This window comes from Quercus suber, unplaced genomic scaffold, assembly GCF_002906115.3.
Source record: "Quercus suber isolate HL8 unplaced genomic scaffold, Cork oak 2.0 scaffold_228, whole genome shotgun sequence".
Lineage (NCBI taxonomy): Eukaryota > Viridiplantae > Streptophyta > Magnoliopsida > Fagales > Fagaceae > Quercus > Quercus suber.
Genome location: NW_027069686.1, coordinates 257707 through 277658, shown reverse-complemented (window position 1 = coordinate 277658; position 19952 = coordinate 257707). Strand labels below are relative to the sequence as shown.

At 37.0% G+C, this 19952-nt stretch overlaps 2 protein-coding genes across 2 annotated transcripts; both read right to left on the bottom strand.

Annotated features, from left to right (window-relative positions):
• Window positions 1-2578: 2578 nt before the first annotated feature.
• On the bottom strand, window positions 2579-3358 carry LOC111988974 (uncharacterized). The gene is made up of 2 exons (XM_024020778.1): window positions 3107-3358; window positions 2579-3028 (listed from the first exon to the last, which is right to left on the bottom strand). Exons 1-2 carry the CDS (start codon window positions 3356-3358, stop codon window positions 2579-2581), a joined length of 702 nt encoding a protein of 233 aa, XP_023876546.1.
• Window positions 3359-7829: 4471 nt separating this feature from the next.
• LOC111988980 (U-box domain-containing protein 62) lies at window positions 7830-13802 on the bottom strand. The gene is made up of 8 exons (XM_024020785.2): window positions 12946-13802; window positions 12161-12464; window positions 11600-11681; window positions 10821-10878; window positions 9951-10039; window positions 9448-9543; window positions 9284-9354; window positions 7830-8315 (listed from the first exon to the last, which is right to left on the bottom strand). Exons 1-8 carry the CDS (start codon window positions 13538-13540, stop codon window positions 8192-8194), a joined length of 1419 nt encoding a protein of 472 aa, XP_023876553.1. The 5' UTR covers window positions 13541-13802; the 3' UTR covers window positions 7830-8191.
• Window positions 13803-19952: the final 6150 nt, after the last annotated feature.

The window sequence follows — 19952 nt, the reverse complement described above, 5'->3', positions numbered from 1 at the left end:
TCTTTTTCTGGCCTGTATCTGCTATGTGTACACCTGAAGGAAATTGAGCTAATTTTGGAAGAATTGCATGAAGAAATTTGTGAAAGCCATACGGGGAGCAGGTGTTTTATCACATAGGGCCCTTACACAAGGCTACTGGTTGCTGAAGATGCAGAAAAAAGTAGACGATTATGTAAAGAAATGTGACCAGTGTCAGAGGTTTGCCCCAAACATTCACCAACCTGGGGGAGTCCTTAATCCATTGTCCAGTTCATGGCCTTTTGCTCAATGGGGCTTGGATATTTTAGGTCATTTCCCTAAAGCAACGAAAAATAAGAGGTATTTGGAAGTTGGCATAGACTACTTCACTAAATGGGTCGAGGCTGAACCACTAGCAAATATCAGAGATGTGGATGCTAAGCGTTTTGTTTGGAAGAGTATTGTAACCAGATTTGGAGTCCCTCGTGTCCTCATCTTGGACAATGGTTTGCAATTTGATAGCAAAGCCTTTAGAGGTTATTATTGTGAATTGGGTATAACCAATAGATATTCCACCCCGGCATATCCACAGGGGAATGGGCAGGCTGAAACTGTCAATAAGGTCATAGTAAATGGACTCAAGAAGAGGCTAAATGATGCATAGGGGAAATAGGTCGAAGAACTATCACACGTCCTATGGACTTACCGAACCACGCCTCGTAGGTCCATAGGAGAGACGTCTTTTTCAATGACATATGGGACCGAGGCTGTTATTCCTTAAGAAACCGGATTTCCCACCCTAAGAACAAGTTCCTTCACTCTGAGCAACAATGATGGGCTATTGGAGAAGAGTTTAGATTTAATTGAAGAACGAAGAGAAAATGCTATGGTTCAATTGGCATATTATCAACACAAGCTCAAACAAGGGTATGATGCTAATGTAAGGTTAGGACCGCTAACAGTGGGGGACTTGGTCTTAAGAAAGGTTATGAGAGTTACCAAGACTCCAATATGGGGGAAGTTAGGACCCAACTGGGAGGGGTCATATCGTATAACATCTATGGCTGGGATAAGGGCATACTATCTTGATGATCTTGAGGAAATGGTTGTACCTCGTCCCTGGAATGTAAATAATCTTAGAAGATATTATTATTAATACAAGTTTCCTTCACCTTCTTTGGGTTTGTTATATTACTTATCCTACGTCTTTACCATAATTCTGAGTATCAAATAAAACCTTGGTTATGCCTGACTCCTCGAACCACATACCTTGGGAAAATTGATATCTTTTAATTACTTTTCTAAGTGTTAAATAGAACATCAGCTATGCCTGGTTCCTCGAACTATCTACTTTGGGAAAATTAACACAATAAGACATCATTCTAAGTATTAAATAGAACCTTGGTCATGCCTAGCTCCTCGGACCACATACCTTGAAAAAATTGATATCTTTTAATTACTTTTCTAAGTGTTAAACAAAACCTCAGTTATGCCTGGTTCCTCGGACCACATACCTTAGAAAAATTGATATCTTTTAATTACTTTTCTAAATATTAAACAGAACCTCAGCTATGTCTAGTTCCTCAGACCATCTGCTTTAGGAAAATTAACACAGTAAGACATCATTCTAAGTATCAAACAGAACCTTGGTCATGTCTGGCTCTTCAGACCACATACCTTGGGAAAATTGATGTCTTTTAATTACTTTTCTAAGTGTTAAATAGAATCTCAGCTATGCCTGGTTCCTCGGACCATCTGCTTTGGGAAAATTAACATAGTAAGACATCATTCTAAGTATCAAACAAAACCTTGGTTATGCCTGGATCCTCGGACCACATACCTTGAGAAAATTGATATCTTTCAATTAATTTTTTTAAGTGTTAAACAAAGCCTTAGCTATGCTTGGTTCCTCGGACCATCTGCTTTGAGAAGGTTAACACACTGTGGTAACTATCTGAGTATCAGAAAGAAAATTGATAATGTCTAGGTCCTCAGACCACATGCTTTTGATAGATTAATCTTTTCCTTCAAATGGCTATAAATCAGGGCAAAATCTTATTTATAACAGTCTGTATGAGATAAACGTATATATGTCCAGTAAGTTAATATTCTTTGTTATATACTTTGACACTCGATATAATTGCTCTAGATAGCAATGATCTTCCTTATAACAAGAGTCCCAAATGGATGCTCATGAGCATCACTTAAAGCATTCACGGGCATACCTGTATTTGTGTAAGACTTGACCATTCCTTTAACCCTCATGAGCATCACTTAAACCTATATGCATATTACAGCACTGGGCATGTCCACAAAATTAAGTTTATGCTTCATCAAGGTGATTAACTTACTAAAAATTCACTTGCTTTTGCTGTTAATCATAGGGAGCAGGACAAATTCTGTTTGCTAAATTAGGTTAGTAATTGAAAGGTTATCTCATCATTACTTTTGGTAGGTGTTAGCGAAAATGAAAATGATATCAATTTCAGTGCAAAAACCACAGGAAAAAAGGAAGTATCCATGACTTTCATTAAATAAAAGCCTTCAAATGAGGCAAATAAAGTACAAAAAGATAGGTCAATTACAAACTAAGAAAATAAAAGAAAAGGAAGAAGGCAATCTATTTCTTCATTTTTATAACAAGTTTATCTTTTGAATCCTTGGGAAGTTGAGCACTTGCTGCCGTAGTAGACACTTCATCCTTCTCCTTATGACCCTCTTTTGGGGGTATGGTAAGGGTTGCCAATACCACTTCCATACTTTGAGAAGCCTCTTGATCTGTAAATGTGTCCTTTGGAGCAGGAGGAGGAAGGTCAGAGCCTTTGATTGTTTCTTTATTGGCCTCCCCTGTCTTTGAGGTGTCCTCGGCCTGCCTTGTCCCCTCTGAAGAATTTTTGGCTGCAAGAGGAGCTTGTGGTGGGCCGCCTTGAACTTCACTTGCTTCTAAGGACGATGGGTCGGCCTTGGAGTCCGAAGAGCTTGAAAGGTGTATGGGTGGGGGGCAATAGATATTTTCTGATCTCCTAAGCACAGAGGAAGCCTCAACCCCAGCTTGGTTGAGGGCTTCACCCTATGTTAGGGCACAATAAATTCTGCATAAGGCCGGGACCTCAGCCCTAAGGGAATCCTCGGTCTCAGCCACCCCAACCTCGTACTTGTGCAGCTCAGCTTCGTCCTTAGCCTTCTCTGCCTCTTCCTTGGCTTTCTTAGCTGAGACTCTGGCTATCTCGACCTCCTCTAGTTTCTTTTTCAATGTGGCAATTTGAGTCCTGGAGGTGGCCAGTTGTTCTTCGACACTTCGCAGCTGCAGCCTTTGACTCTCGGCCTGTTTCTCTACGTTTTCAAGGGTAGCTGCTGCATATTTTCTTTCACTCTCCTCCTTTTGCAATTTCTTCTTCATCTCCTAAAGGCTCCTCTCGGCCACTTGAAAGGCCTCCACGGCAGCTTTACGCCTTCCCTACTCTTCTTTCATTTGCTGGTGGCAGGAATTGGCCATCTCTTCTACTCGAAAGGAGGCTTGAACAACCTGCCAAAGAAATGAAGGGGGGAAGTTTAAAATCATACCATAGCCAAATATCTTTTAAGGCTGAGAAAGACCTCATGCCTCCTCATGGACCACAACTCGGCCATGTCTATGGGGAGCAGTAGAGCTTGGTCCACTGCATCGGCCACGAAGCCAGCCTTTCCACCTTGAAAGTCCCTTATAGAAGCATCATCTAACAAGGGGGCCCCATCTAATATAGGGGCCGGAAGCCAGGCTACGGGCTCGGGTAGAGGGTCACTCCTCCTTTCATTACCTCTCTGCCCCGTCTTAGCTTGTTTAGAAACCTTTTGAACTTCGTCCTTATGAGGAGGATGGATTTGTCCAGCCTCCATCACCTCCTTCCCCTCTTGCTCTCTTTTCCTCTTTAGATCAGTCGGTTTGGGAGGGGCAGAGCAGGTGTAGGAGTAGGAGGCTTGGCACGGGTTGACTTCCCAGGCGCATCCTTCCCAGGTTGGGATTCTATTAAATCCAGTAAGCTAGATTTGGGTTTACACTGAATGCCCATCTCGTCGATTATTGGTGAGAAGTGTGGGCCGAGGTTAGGAAAAGAAGTCTCCGAGGACAAGACTTGGTTAAAGACTTCAAATTCGTCATCGGAATCATTCACTTCTACCACCTCTTCCTCTTCTGAATGGGTGGTACAATATGAGGTGGCAACACCGGTAGCTTGTTGTGATGATGAGGCCCCTACTTTTGGTATGCCTTCAGGTATATCAGTTGTACCTTGGACACCCTCTGGTGTTGGACAGGGAAGAGGAATAGGTTGAGTGATAAGGGTACCCTCTGAGATTGGAGTGCCTTTAGGAAGGAGAAATCCTTCCACAGCAACACTGATGCGACGTAGGTGTGGGTCATGGGCTTTTATTACACACTTGAGTGCTTGGAAAGCATGAGAAATAGGAGTGATTGCTAGGATCAAGTGAGCCACCCAAAGTTGACCATCGTCTTCGTTTACAAACACCTCGGCTTGGAGAATTTTGTCTAAGCCCTCCTTGTTAACCAAACTGAAATTTGGCTCAGTGGCACGTCTATTTGCAAAAGTCATGAGATACGGATCGTTAAAAGTGAAACAGTAAAAATCAAAATAAGGTAAAAAGAGTAAGTAATTTTTCCTATTTCTAGAACCACACCTGGCTGCCCTTCTTGCGTTGGGTAGGGAAGGCCATTGTGTCATTCCCCTGACACAATAAAAGAGTCCTTATTTAGCACTTTACTAGACTCAGGAAGGCACTATATGAGCCTGATTTCGAGCTGCCTTATCTTCAGGTAATACCCTTTCCCCTTTAAATGGTGGAGATTGTACACCCAATTAACGTGGTGGTGAGTTAACCGTAACCCCATTTTCTCATTTAGGGCATCCACACACCCTAATATCCTAAATACGTTGGGAAGACATTGGGTGGGTGCTAAACGGTAGAATCTAAGATAGTCCCTTATAACCGTCCCTATTGGGATTCTCATGCTGCCTTCTATGAAGGTGATCATGGGAATCACTACCTTGCCTTTTTGCCTCCACTCAAACCACTCTCCTTCCTCACAATATCTAAGGTTAACGTTGGGGGGAATTCTATATTGAGCCCTAAAACTCACCATTGCCTCCTCGGAATCTACTAGACACTTAAATCTACCCATTCTAGAATGGTTTGAAAAGCCCTAAAAGTGGTTGAGAGAAAAGGAATAGCGCTGAGGAGAGAAAAAGTATGAAGAACAAAAAAATTTATAGAAAAGTAAAGAATAGAGATTTGTGAAGACTTACAAGGGTGAAAAATGGGTCCTCGGATAGACTTTTTGTATTTGTAGAAGTACAAGTAAGGTGAGAAAGTTGGCAAGTTCAAAATATGTGCGCTGAGAGTTAAATGATTGCTAAAGTGAAGGGAGCGCTTGAGTTGATTGTTATTTATATAAAAAAATGAGCTACAGAGCGGGAAAGTTCCTGCCTAAGTCCCAATAGGGTTCTCAATCGTTAGATTTGGATCGCACCGTAGAACGTGGGGAACATAAGGCCGTAAAAATTAAATGAGGAGCGCATCTCGTAAGCCGAAGCGATAGAAGCGTGTTTTGGGCAGTTAAGATAGTATATTTATGAGCAGAGATAGGACGAGATGGACACAGGACAAATCTGGTGACGTCGAAATCCTCCTCTCTTCCTGAAGATTCAGAAAGAAGAATCTCGAGGGGCTATTGTAGGGATATTAAGCCCAGAAGTTCATTATATATTTGTACATTGGGCCTATAGCCCAAGCCAAGGATAAGGACTAGTCCGAGGAGGAAGAATCTCTGTCAGAGGAGACTGTGTTAGCAAATGAAAGAGTTAGTTTTGGCCACAAAGGTTCAACGGGATATTAGCCAAGGATAAATGTCTCCTTAGCCGGCTAAAGTCGAGGTCAAAAGAAATGGCTTACTAATGCAAAAGAACCTCTCAGTCTGTCGATATGAATAGACATTGTAGAGACATTAGATCGGGAGAAGTCCTAAGATATTTTAGGAAGAAAGCTGTCATTACCGCATTTAATGATCTGCAACTAACTTTCTGACTGCATTAATGTGGAGAAGACTCCTGAACAGTGCAAAGTTAGCTGCCCCAAGGCATACACAACCAGAGAGGATGTTTGATGGGATAGACACTCAAGTGGTGATTCAGGTAATCAACAAGTGTAGGATCAAGATGCTTTGGAAGGAACTATATAAAGGGAGATACCCTTCATGGAAAAAGAGCGGAAATGAGAGGAAGAAACACTGTAGCATTCAGGAACCAAACTTGTAACCCAATTTGAGAATAATATACAAGAACAATGCACCTCGGACCTTGCCGAGGACTATTTTTCTTCAATACAACCCTATTTCTTTTCATTCTCTTATAACCTGAATCTATTCTAATGTTTATTTGATAAATTAAAGCTCAATTTTCCAACTCATTCTCTATAAATTTATTGTTTTGCGCTTTTTGGGCTTAAGTTCATCCACGTAGTGGGCTACGAGCTCAAATCTGGTCCTTACAGAGTTAATTTAATTATTTTGTCCAAATCTATTAGTACATGAAGTTATTTAAGCATTTTTTTTAAATCAATATTAATCAAACAATAAAATCTTTTAAATAATATATCTTACAAATGTTTTCATTTAAATTTTAAACAGTTAAAAGGAACATTTAACTAGTATCATTTTTTAACGAAAAAATGTACGAAGTAACATGATTGGTTAGTTTCACATCAACAACATAATAAATAAATGAGAAATGATATATCCACAACATTTTCACAATACTTTCAGAACAAATCTTAAGTAGTAGATTGTTACTACTTGTTATGGGTGGGCAAAAAAGTAATTCAAGTTATGGATTCAAATTTTTTTTTTTTTTTTTTTTTGAGGAACAAGATTAAGCAATTATCATCTCTGATTTGTTATAAAAATATTGTAGATGTAACACTCTTCTTATTTATTATTGTTATGACGCCTTTTGAGCCACGACAACGTAGCATATCATTCCACTTTGTCCATTCAATCCAACACCGTCCACTTTGTTTTGATTTTGTTTTGGCGTGTCATATTTACTCATTTCCTAACTAGAGAGACTCTGCCGCCTAAGGCACATCCGACCCTTGCTCTGGCCAGATTACCTACAAAGGCGACTACCCACCTGGAAAGTCCTTGCATGGCAGTAGCGTGCCACTCAGCTTATGCTAATACATAACCACTCTAACAGGCGCCAATACCCCAAGAATAGATTCAAGAGCGGCAACTAATTTTGAAAATAGAAGAGTCATGGAAAAAAGGCATCTACTTGTGTGGAACAGGTTTTGGGGCCATTGAGTCAAAAGGGAACAAAATCTTCACCAGAAGTAAAAGCAGCAGAGCAATGAGCAAGAGAACTGCCAAACTCCTGTCAACCCAAGAGGGATATGCTCGAGCCAAGAAGGCAGGCTATGACAGACTGATCCTACTGCTGCCAACAAAGGACCTGCAGAGCGAGCAAGAGAACTGCCAGACTCATGTCAATCCAAGAGGGATATACTCAAACCAAGAAGGCAGGCTATGAGAGACTGATCCTACTGCTGCCAACAAAGGACCTGCAGAACACCATCACAAGGAGAAGCCAATGCATGTTGGAGGACAATACACAGCTAGGAAGAAGGCACTCTCAACAACAGTATTTCTGGTGCCACCACCTATCCTACAGGAGGCCTACACCTAGCTGACTTGCTAGTAAGAACCGTATAAATGCTTTCTGGACGTACAATATTTGAACCCCGCCTTGCTTGCTCTTCTACAATGGTACCAAAAAAAAAAGAGTGTGTGTGTGTGAGAGAGAGAGAGATCGAGACAGGAATTGTCACGCCAACAAACTGAAGCAGCACTTGGATCTTATAAACCAAAATTGATTACATGACATTCATTTTCCTTTTATACACAGGCTTCACTTGAATACAACAATTGCTCACATAATTAAAGCAAAGATGACTAAACGTTCCTAACTCAAATCTCATTCAGGTTTCTCAAATCAGCAGTAACATGGCTTCTATAATTTACAAGACCCGTATATCATGATATTCTGTCACAAGAATTACAGTAATACAAGCACAAACAGAACCCTCTTCCTGGATAAAGTTAGATTAAAATATTTGAAACGTGGCATATTGGTAACCAAGTAAGAATCACGCTTCACTTATGACCATTTGGAATGCTACAGCTCTAGAGCCAGTTTGGAGCCATCTTGCTTGACATTGTCTTTGAGGATGGGTCATCTGGAACCTTAGCGAGTGAGCGATATTGCAATTTTACACTCTCTGCATTGTCCAATGTCTTCACGACATACCTATAAATAAGATTCATGTCAGTAACAAAAGCAAATTCAAATTTATTTATTTTGTCTCTTTCCATTTAAACACAAGCACTATTCTAGTAAATGCTCATTGATGAGCCGAAAGTAGCTTAAACCAAGGGAATCTAGTTCTCTCTCTGATCTCTCACCCCCATGTTTCTCTTCACCCTGATTCTATCTATTTTGATTTAGAATAAAAAATATCAATCAAAAGACCAACTTTAAATGATGTTTCTTTGCCTTTGTTCCCCAAAACTGTGACCTGTTTTAAGATACTGAATTTCAATCATACTATGACAAGTACAAAGAACACTATCCATTGTAAGGCAATTATCACAGCAGAAAGAGTATCGAACTCAACCAAATTCTTCTTCAACATCAAAATGCCTACAGCAAATCAGTCAAAAGTTGAAATTAGCTGGCTGCAGCACCAACTCAACATTCTTTTTTTGATGACATGGAACCTCACCAAGGCAGGGTCCTTTGGATCCACCCCTGGGGGGTAAACCATGGATACACGAGTAACATGACCCCACCCGACAGAACCTTGTATTAAGTAATCCAAAGGAACTCCTAGTAGGGATTGAACCCAGTCTGGGTCTACAGTTCATCCCAAGCCTCCAACCACTAGGCTGCACCGTAACGAGTAGCACCAACTCAACATTCTTCCAGAATTCCATTAATACATTATAAGAGTAGGTACTTACTACACTATATCATACTATGTGAGTAGTACATTATGGAATACCAAACTCCCAGCTCAGCAATGTATTGATCCCAACTATTTTGGGTCAATACAGAATTCTTCCTTGTTCTTCAGCTCTATATAAGAGCCATAACCTCCGTTAGATCTTTAGCATTGAAATTCAGACACATCACATCAAGATAGATGTTTTAATGAATATTTCAAATCTTACAATCTGTAACAAATGGAAGGGTTGAGAAGTGGGCAAGTGTCTAACCATCCATTCAAGCATTGTGTTGTTACAATAGCCTCACGTCCAACAAAGCGCTGTGGTGTCCTTTTGTTTCCCTGATACATTTTCCCTCCAATTATTAGTTTCAAGAAACTAATAAACAAGAATTACAGCAAAAGATTGTGCCTTTGAGTGCCATAAAATAGAACCTTTATAATAACCCTGTCTGTCACTGCAAATGGAAATTGTACACCTCTACCTCTAGGAGGATCCATGAGAGTTGAATCACCATAACCACCCTTGTCCTATAAAAAAAAACAAAACAAATATTTTAGAGGAAATTTCAAGGACAAGTTAACGATTAGAGGCCAGGCTGTCCACTCTCCAGTCACAAGAGAATGATCAAAGACAGCAACAAGCTCCAGAGATGCATTTTGAAAAGACACACCACCCAGATCAAATTACAGAAGTTAAAGCACAGAATTAGGGTGCAAGCCTGCATGATAAAACTACAACCCAGCTCTGATCAAATTGCATAGGTTTACAAAAGAAAACTAGGCCAATGGTTTTATGCAGTTCCTTTTGGAAAACAAGGAAATTTAGAAAGTTAACTTGCTGCTTAACCACCATGCAGCCGGATAGATGCTGCTCTCTCTCAATCACAGACACAAACTTAGGATGCTATAAAATTTGAGCCAAAAAAAAGACTAACCTGGTCAAACCTTTCTCTTCTTCTTTTGGATGAGCGATAAAACTGTAACTCTTCTTCCCGGCGGAATGCCTGCACAGCAGCTCGCAGAGCTGAACATGTAAATCCAACCAAAAACAAAAGAATAAATAATTAGAATAATTAACCTACTAACATTCTAAGCTTGACTAAAATGCACTGCTTTTATACGCTTGGGTTTGAACTGTTACTGACCCAAATTCCAATTCTGGCCACCTCATGAATTGTGAATGTATCATTCTCATGAAGGATTTCACAAAAACTTAATGCTGCCTCCTAATAAATAAAATTAAAAATTAAAAAGGATTCAAATCTCGCCTCTAGAATTTGGGCTCCTTTCATCCCTCCCTTTTTTGGATCATCATATATCATCTTTATCAAAGTGGATATTACATCATGAATTCTTCCAGAAACATCAAGTACTACCTCTGGAGCTTTAGCAGCCAATCTAGACATCTGAAGTCACATTGATATAAACCTTTTCATTTGGTAATTGGTACAACAACAAAGATAGTTGTTGGTCAGATAAAGGTGTCCATGTGGCAAACTTGGAACCATAACACAGGTGTTGCCCAAGCAATTAAGTCAGACATGCATACATTTTTTTTATTGGTAAGTTACGCACCCACTGGGTCCTGAACTCATGACCTCACCCTCCACCTAGAACTTATAAGAAGAGGAGTTGCCAGCTCAGCTACAGCTCATTGGCAAGTCAGACATGCATACATTATTTCTCAGAACACAAAAAAAGGCAAATATGGCTGTCCAACTGGAGGGTTTGTAACATTACAATTCATGTTGATGCACAATAAAACAGAGATTTGACAAGCTTCTATGACAGAAATTTAGACTTACAGAGATTTGGAGCTATTGAGTCTTCTGAAACTGACTGAGAACAAGTGTAGCAAACTTTCTGAAGAGGCATCATAAGATTTAATCAAAATACTATATGATGAGCACAATTAGAAGAAATGGCCAGTATTGCCGATCCCCTTAAAAAATCTCCAACACAGGAAGTTAGATATGCACAAAATTAGTTAATCCACACAAATTAAATACATAATGTTAAATTACCGATTCTCCCAAAAGCTTAAGCTATTAGGAAATTGTGAGTTTAATCACTTAGCCATAATTCTAACACATAACAGCAAGCAAAAAATAAATGATTGAGCATTGCAGATATAGAAGATCACTCTATAATTTAATATTGTAACGCTAAAAGAAAAGTATCCATAAAACATGGCTCAGAATGATCAAGATGGACAGCAGTTGATTTATAGAGGGGGGAAAAGTGGCTCTTTTAGATAATAAAATGAGTCAATCTTACACATTGTTATACTATGAGCAAGGCTTTTTGATACATTGCTCCCATGTACACCTCAGCTCAACAATTTTGCAAGCAAATAATCATTAACAACATAATCATAAATCACTATGACAATTTGAAGAGAACACTCATATCAGTGGTGAATTTCAAAGTCAAATACCATTTTGCTGTGACTTCTACTTTCTCTGCTCTTATATGCCATTAAGATTTAATGCACAGCAATTTTCACCCATCTCCAGAAATTATGTATAACTTTCAACAATATTTGACAACTGGTAATTCAAAAAGAAATTTGCTGAAAACTCACCATTCTAGTAACATGCTGTATTCCCCCACCACCAAAGGAATGTCCACAAGGCAATATCATTGCATCATCCATAAGAGCTCCACTGAATAATGAAAAATCAAGTATAATGCATTAGCTATTACTTATTATAGTAATCATGACATGATTAATTTGAGGCCAAAAAACATATTCACCAGAAAACTTATGCACAGTGTGACATGCCTACATTCAAATGTAAATAAAATTGGATCGTATTTGTTATAAAATAGCTCACAAAATGATATATTTTACCATATAAAGATCAAAATTTAATCCAGGGATTTGGTTTTCAGTGCCCAAGTGAACATGCCAGAAAATATGATTGAACCCCTTCTAACATCAAATTAATCTCCAGTAGTGTAAATCGTATATAATGGCATTTCACCAAGGATGTGAATATAAGTTTTGCACAAGCATGACACAATAACATTTACAAAATAGTTTTCAATATAAAAAATATTATCACTCTATATGGCCAGTAATACATTATACATAGAGTAGAGCAACAAAATAAACCAGCTGATTATGAAAAAGCCAACTTACTTGACAGGGTCTGAGAGAATAGCCCTCAGAGACTCTCCTGACTCACTTGAACATGAAACATCCCTTCTCCCACTAAACCCACAACCATTGTCCATAACTACATCCTTGTGCCCAGAAGCAGAAGCAGTCTCAGTACCCTGCAAATACTGAGAATAATACAACTCCCCATCAGGCTCCGCAATAGTTACTGCATTTTGGTAACTCACAAGCCTTCCTTGCTGCTGCTGATGATGATTCTCGCTCGCGGCATCATTTGCAGACTGACCCACGTTCCCATCTTTCCCCAAAATCTCTCTACTCGACCCTATTAACCAATTGCCATTATCATTTAGCATCAATTAACAACCTGAAATACCAACAAAATTCCCAATTTCCTTTGTTTTTGGAAAGTAAAAATTGGAAATTTTCTTCAATTTCTTACCAAAAAACTCGACCCTAGCACCCAATTAGCATTTAGGACAAATCAACAACCTCAAAAGACCAGTGAGGTCCAGCTCAACTGGCACCTGCTCCCCTTGCAAGTGCTAGGGAACAATAAATTTCCAGAATTTTTACCAAAATTCTAGAGCTTTAAGTCCCCAATTACTATTAGCACCAATAAAAACCAACAAAATTCATAATTTCTTTTATTTTGGGAGGGAGAGGGGACTAAAAATTAAATAAATAAATAAAATTTTGCATTTTAGAACTCGACCCAAGTATCCAATCAGTATGAGCAGCAATTAACAACTTCAAAAATCCAATATTTAGAAAGTAAAGAGTGAAAAATGAAGAGAATTTCATACCAAAAGCGGAATGGTGCTTGGCTTTCCCATTTCCCAGTTTGTCTGCAGCACCGTGCACACTGCCACTACCACTATTAGCATTAGCATTGACATTAGTATTATTAACCTTATTGCCAGCGTTGTCGTTATTGTTATTACTGTTGTTGTTGGTTTCATCAACACCAACGACTAGTCGTTCAACCTCGCCATCAGGGTCACCGTCATCGACCTCGTCGTCGTCGTCGTCGTCGTCAACATCGTCGTCGTCGTCGTCTTCATCAGAGCTGGGAGTGGTGGCTCCGCCGCCGTTACCGTCCCACTGACGGCGATGAGCGAACAAGCTGTTGTTGTTGTTGTTGCTGTTGTTGCGGCGGAAGTCAGTGGCGGTGGGAGGCTGAGGGGTGGTGAAGAAGAGCTTGTCGTCGATGTAACCGGAGAGCTCGCGGGTGGTCTTGGGGTGGTCCTGGAGTCCGACGCGGCGCTGGTGATGATGCTGAGGTGGGGCGGAAGCGGCGGTGGCGGCGGCGGAGGAGGAGGAAAATTCGAAGACAAGTTGGGGGTTAAGACCGTTGGAGTGGGACTGAGAGGGGACCATTCCTATTTCTTCGGAGGACATGTTTGGGATTTTAAAAATTAACTAAATTAAATTTAGGATTGGGAATTGGGAATTGGGGGGGCATGATGTTTTTTTGATGTGTAAATGTAATCAGATAATTTGGGAACTAGGGTTTTTCCGATTTGAGCTGTGAGCTGTGAGTGTGACGAGTGTGAAGAGAGAGAGAGAGTGGGCTTCAGTGGAAATGGTGCGCCACCCTTTTTTTTTTTTTGGGTGTTTTGGTGAAGATTGAATGGGATTGGGGGATATGGGATTTTGTAAAGATTAAAGAGGATTATGCTCAAATTATGGAATAAAATCCTTATTATTATGGTATTGAGTATCAAGTATCAACTATCATGTGTCAGTTTAAACAGTACTTAAATTTGTATTGTAATTTTTTTTTTAAAATTTTAATAGGGAAAATTTTTGGAGAAATCATATAAAATACTAATTTTGCTACTGCTGTGTGATAGTAAATAAATCATATAAAATACTAGCATGGGCTTTCTCATAAATTAATCACCTCATGGCCGAACTTCATTTAAAATGCAATATATATATTAACAAAAAATAAAAACTACTTTATCATGTGCATGTTCAATTTTTTTTTTTTTTTTTTTAAAATAAGCTTGTCTTATATGTTATCACAACTATCTTATCACATTCTCTTTGTGTTTACAGTTATGGACTTATTTTAAAATATAATTACCTCTTTAATTATCTCAAATTTTTAGGAATTTTTTATTTTGAAAATTCTAAGCTTGTTTCTAATCTCTACATTGGACCATGTCAATTGAGCTATAAGCTTATTTTATATGTTATCATAACTATTTTATCACATTCTCTTTGTGCTTATAATTATGGATTCATTTTATAATATAGTTACCTCCTTACTTATCTCAAATTTTTAGGAATTTTTATTTTGAAAATTTTAAACTTATTTCTAATCTTTATGTTGGAATGTGTCAATTGAGCTATAAGCTTATCTTATATGTTATCGTAACTATCTTATCACATTCTCTTTGTATTTACAATTATGGGTTTATTTTAAAATATAATTACCTCTTTAATTATCTCAAATTTGTAGGGATTTTTTATTTTGAAAATTCTAAGCTTATTTCTAATCTCTATGTTGGAATGTATCAATTGAGTTACAAAACTCTTAGTAAAAATTCTAAGATGATCATATTATGTGTTTTAAAATTCAGTTATTTTATTTCTAAGTATTTAATTAATCAAAATCCACTTTCTTCTTATAAGGTTTAATTGTATAGATGGGCCAACGACTGTGTTGGTCTAATGGCACCTCCCTAGATCGTAGTACCTACTACCTAGGGGATGTGGGGTTTTTTATTTTTATTTTTTATTCAAGAACCAGGGAATGGGGTATGTTTAGTAGTTATGTATATTTCTAAACCAAACCTAAAAAATAAATAAATAAAAATTGCATAGACGGAATCCCTTATTTAATGTGTGCTTGGATTAGTTTCTTAAAATAAGCAAACTTTCTTTTTAAAAGTATTCACTATTACTTTCCTGGCTAAGGTGATTTAAGAAAGGAACTTATTAATTAAATGAACAAAAAGAAAAAAAAAAAAAAAAATAGGAGAGGTTTAAGAAAGAAAGTAAGAAGAACATTTCTGCTTTGCTATTTCATAATATGGATTGGGCTGTCTTTTACAACGTTGCCTGCTTTGAACTGCACCGGACACCATGTGCATATATGGATTGTGGCCCAAGGTAACAAACCAGCCGGGCCATTCTATAGCACTGGTGCTTGGTGGCCCCAACTCCCAAGGGCACTGCCCAAAACCAACACAAGGGACCCAATTTTGTTTTTAGGGCCCGTTGGCTCAAAAAAATAAATTTAATTTAAGAGATCAGTTTGGGTTGCAGTGTTGCACGAGCAGCTTATGTTACACCCAAATGCATTATGTTTACTATGATAATTCATTTACATATCAATTCCAGTCCCAACCAAAGAAGTAAATTGTGAAAGTTGTGTGATTGTATGTGATGATTGTATGATGAGTGGAAGTTCAGACTAATGGCCTCTGTCCACAGTAAGAAAGCCCTTGACGGCTATATATATATATATATATATATTATATTAAGTACTTATGTTACAATAAGCTTAATGTAGGGCAATGGCGGCTCTAGGATTATTTTCTAAGGGGTGCAATGAGAAACATAAATTATATAAAATCTAAAACGAAAATGAAGTTAAATATATTGGCATTAAAAAAAAAACCCCAAATGCAAGAAGTTTTACGATTACCTTCTTTGAGGTTTCATATTTTGAAATCGTTACATGATATCTTCATTATCAATTCTATCAGTTACATTTTTTTTTTTCAATGTATATAGTCAAACAATTATTCATCCACTGATCTCCCATTTGATTGATTGATTTCAAATTTTTTAAGATCTAAATGAGCTTTTTATAAGGTTTAAGAATTAAGATTAACAAATTTATATTTTTGTTGTTGGGCTTTTTAAAAAAAAAAAAGAAATTAAATCAAATTAGTTTGTTATTGGACTTTTTTGTGTGTTTAAAAAGGCAAGATATTGTTAAGAGCATCAGATTCAAACTTATTTCAATTGTGTTTAACAAAATTTTAGAGTTAGGGTGTTCAAATTTTTATTTAAGGGATCAAAAAAAAAAATTACATTATAATATATATTTTTTGGGCTAGTTCAGGGGGTTCATTTGAACCCCCTGAGCTTAATGTGGAGCCGCCCATGATGTAGGGTTACCCAAAAAAAAAAAAAAAAAAAAATCCTGAGCTTAATGTGGAGCCGCCCATGATGTAGGGTTACAAAAAAAAAAAAAAAAAAAAAAACTCAATGTAGGGTTTATATACTAGAGAGCATTTGACTAACGCTAGGTTAGCTATACACTAACTTAAGGTTAATATGTTTGTTTTACAAGTATATGGGCTTACAATTGATTTAGGCTAGTTTAGCTATAATATGTTTAACATAAATAATTTGGACTAATGTAAAACAATCCAACATGGAAAAAAAAAAATGTCAATCGATGTTAAATCTATCAAGTGCATGTCAAATAGAGAATGATTGCGATGATTTCAAGAACTCTTCAATTGCTTCACAAATCTAAACTAGAAAAGAACGGATTATTAGATCAAGAAAAAACAGGTATGAGTTGAGTTTATCGTACTTTTTGATGATGCCTAAAATGGTAGATTGGTGAAAGCAAAGTTTGGTCTATAAAAAAATTTGTCAGTGTCATCTCTTTGAAATTTAAAGGGTACTATTTGTTTTCTTATCATGAATCTTTTTCTAGCAGTGTCTTAACGTCATTTTGAAACAATTTCATTAGATTTAGGGATACCATTTCAGCTCTCTCTCTCTCTCTCTCTCTCTCTCCCCAAAAAAAAAAATTCTTCATCTTATCATTGTTAATTAGATTTAAAAGGAATTTCACCAAAGTCTCCCATATACTCATATAGAGCTGGAAAGGCAAGGGGTTTAGCAACGATGAGATACCCTTCTTTCATTTCAACTTACTTTGTTGGAGAATATGCGAAATTATTACACCAACAATGGTATATAAAATAAACTGCAATGAGGTGGGTGACAAAGATTGAGGTGTGGACTGTGTCTCTCTCTTAAAATGATTTGCGCATTTTTGATAGTATTACTAGTGAAAAAAAGGTTATTTAACATGTCGTCCCTATAATACAACAAGCCAGCTGCACCAATTTTTATTTTTGACCCATCCTATACTCAAAAATAAAACGCTTTCTTTTTGTTGGTTTAATGAATGGAAGGATGTAGGAGGGTACATGGCTATGGAAGGATTTTAGAAAGAAGCTTGCATTTGAGTGATAAGAAGAGATGATAAGTGTGTGCTATTTATAAGCTTAGGGCTTGTTTGGTTAATTTTTGACTAACTCCACTCTATTTTCCCTCTCTCAATTTCAATCCAAACAGACTATTAGTTGAATAACATGATAAAAATGAGTTATCAACCTTTATAGGTCTTTATAACAAGTATAAAGAAGTGAATTACCACTCATGACATTAAAGTATATAACGACGGGTACAAAGAAGTGAGTTAACCCTCATGACATTAGGTTCAAGAGCATTTTTATTAAAATACTACAACATACATAGGTGAAGTAATTTTTGGCAGTCAATCATCCTTGAATTAGCTTCGTAAATAATTCTCCAAAGCAGCACTAGGTCTTACATTCAAAGTTGATGATTTTGAGTGAATTTATATGGTTAGCTCAAATAGTTTTCTTGGAAGAGGTTTCAAGAAACTGCAACTGGGCAACTGCATATATACACCATTAAACCAAACTAGAAGCCGAGTCCAACTTCAAGGCACCCAATACAGAGGGAGGCAAATAGGTAATTACCAATTACTTGATGCACATAATTAATTAGATGAAGTAGAGTGGGTATATATTATATTGGAAGAGGAGCTGTGTCCTTCCATACATCAAACCAAATATCATGTGCTCTCAGGACTAAATTACTATGCGCTCTTAACAAAAGTTGAGGAGGTATCATTTTGTCCCTCAATAAAGCAAGGACCCAAGATTAATTATTTATTAAAAAACACACACACACACACACAGGATCGAGAGTTGTCGAGTGCATATGCAGATATGCTGCCCTTTCTCTTCATCTCAGTAGTGCTTTATGTCCTTTTTATTACTTTTTATCTCTGCTAAAGATTGAATGAAACGCAACTTTTTGTTTCAGTGCTGCTCCTCTTCTTTGTAAAGTACTTGCGTGCAAGATTTAGATTTTAAAGTTGATGCTCTAAAATTCTTGATCTCGTTTATGAATGCAAATTGCAAAGCATTATTAGTTGGTTGATCTAATGAGAGGGTTGCCATATCATATGTGTATTGGACACTAATAACAGATACAATAATTAAGCACTAACAAGTAGTATTATGAAAGAGTAGGTATTTTTCTTTCTGTCACTGGCTTCCGGATATCAATATAATTAATGTGACTCATCACTAAAAAGAATAATTAAGGTTATTAATGAAACCATGTGCTATTTGATGATGACAATGCCAATCTATTGGGTTCTCTCGGGCTCAGCACAATTTTTTTTTTTTTTAACATAATTTATATATATAACTAACTGCCCTAGGGGCAACAGGCAATTCATTTGCTTGTAATCTATGCACATGGCTATGAGAATTTATATTCTTCGACTCCCCCACTTCATAAAGGGTGGTTCTTTTGAGGTGCAGCACAACTGTGACAAAATATTTATATGGGAGTGCTCAATTCTTAAAAATATTTTTTGAATAAAAAGAAAAATATAAGAAGACCAAAGTCTAGAGAAGGCAACTTATGTAAGAATTGGTGTAGATTCTCAAAAAAATGTAAGTATTGGTGTAAAAAGAGGAAACTATTCTATACTCCCCCTCATATAAGTAAGGAATTCGATCCTCTCTCTCTCTCTCTCTCTCAATCTAATTCTCTTTTTTATATATAAAAGTAAAGTATCTTGCTACAAAATTAGTTGTAGCTTAAGACTATAACATTATTCAATAAAATAAATTTTACTATATATTTTGAAAAGTTAACCATTGAATTGCATATTTTTTACGCTCTTAATATACATGTCAAATTTTCTGATAGTTGAATATTATTTACTATAGGATCTATAAGCTTATATATTATACATAATTTTAAATTATAAAAATTTACAATTTAAACAATTTTTTAATGATACAGCTATTGATCTTTAATTTTTTTAAAAATTTGCAAGTATGGAGGATATAAGAAGAAAATGTAGTCCAATGATAAATTTGTCAAAATTTATCTCCAATAAAAAAAAATTAAGTAAGGTTGTAGCCTAAGGTTACAAACTTTTTATATTTAATTAATGAAATCAACTATTAAGCGAGGGAAAAAGTTTGGCTACAAACTTTGTTATAACTTAAGGTTACAATTCTTACTAAAAAAATTAACATTACTATATATTTTGAAAATTTAACTGTAAGATTACATATTCTTTATATTCTTAATATATATATCAATTTTTATATTAATTAGATATTATTTACTGTAAGGACTCAATTTGAATCGAGTGTTGGGTTTTCAGCCCAACAAGCCCAAACAATACATTTATAGAGAGTGGGCTGACAGGCTTAGGTGCTGGCCGTTGATCACCATGCCCAAACTTACTTTTAAAAATGGCTAAGTGTTTTCTTACAAATGAGGGAATGCTCCTCGGCCTGTGGCCGAGGAGGCCCTTCTTTTTCCCCCCTCCTTTTGGCTTTACTAGCTCTTCTTTTATAGTTTTAATCTTCCTATCTTTTGCTTCCATCTGTTGATTGTCTATTCGCCTTTTTCTCTGGTCGTCCATCCCATCAGAAGCTTTATCGATACTCAAGTGGCTCACTCTGACCAACGTTATCCTGCCAAGGGG

Excerpts from the sequence above, each read along its gene's own strand:
- LOC111988974 (XM_024020778.1), bottom strand. The coding sequence starts at position 3,358 with ATGAAGAAGAAATTGCAAAAGGAGGAGAGTGAAAGAAAATATGCAGCA. Across the intron at positions 3,029-3,106 it reads CTGAGCTGCACAAGTACGAG|GGTGAAGCCCTCAACCAAGC; the intron begins GTTGGGGTGGCT and ends GCCCTAACATAG.
- LOC111988980 (XM_024020785.2), bottom strand. The coding sequence starts at position 13,540 with ATGTCCTCCGAAGAAATAGGAATGGTCCCCTCTCAGTCCCACTCCAAC. Across the intron at positions 10,040-10,820 it reads CTCAATAGCTCCAAATCTCT|CTCTGCGAGCTGCTGTGCAG; the intron begins GTAAGTCTAAAT and ends TTACATGTTCAG. Across the intron at positions 9,355-9,447 it reads CAGACAGGGTTATTATAAAG|GGAAACAAAAGGACACCACA; the intron begins GTTCTATTTTAT and ends AAAATGTATCAG.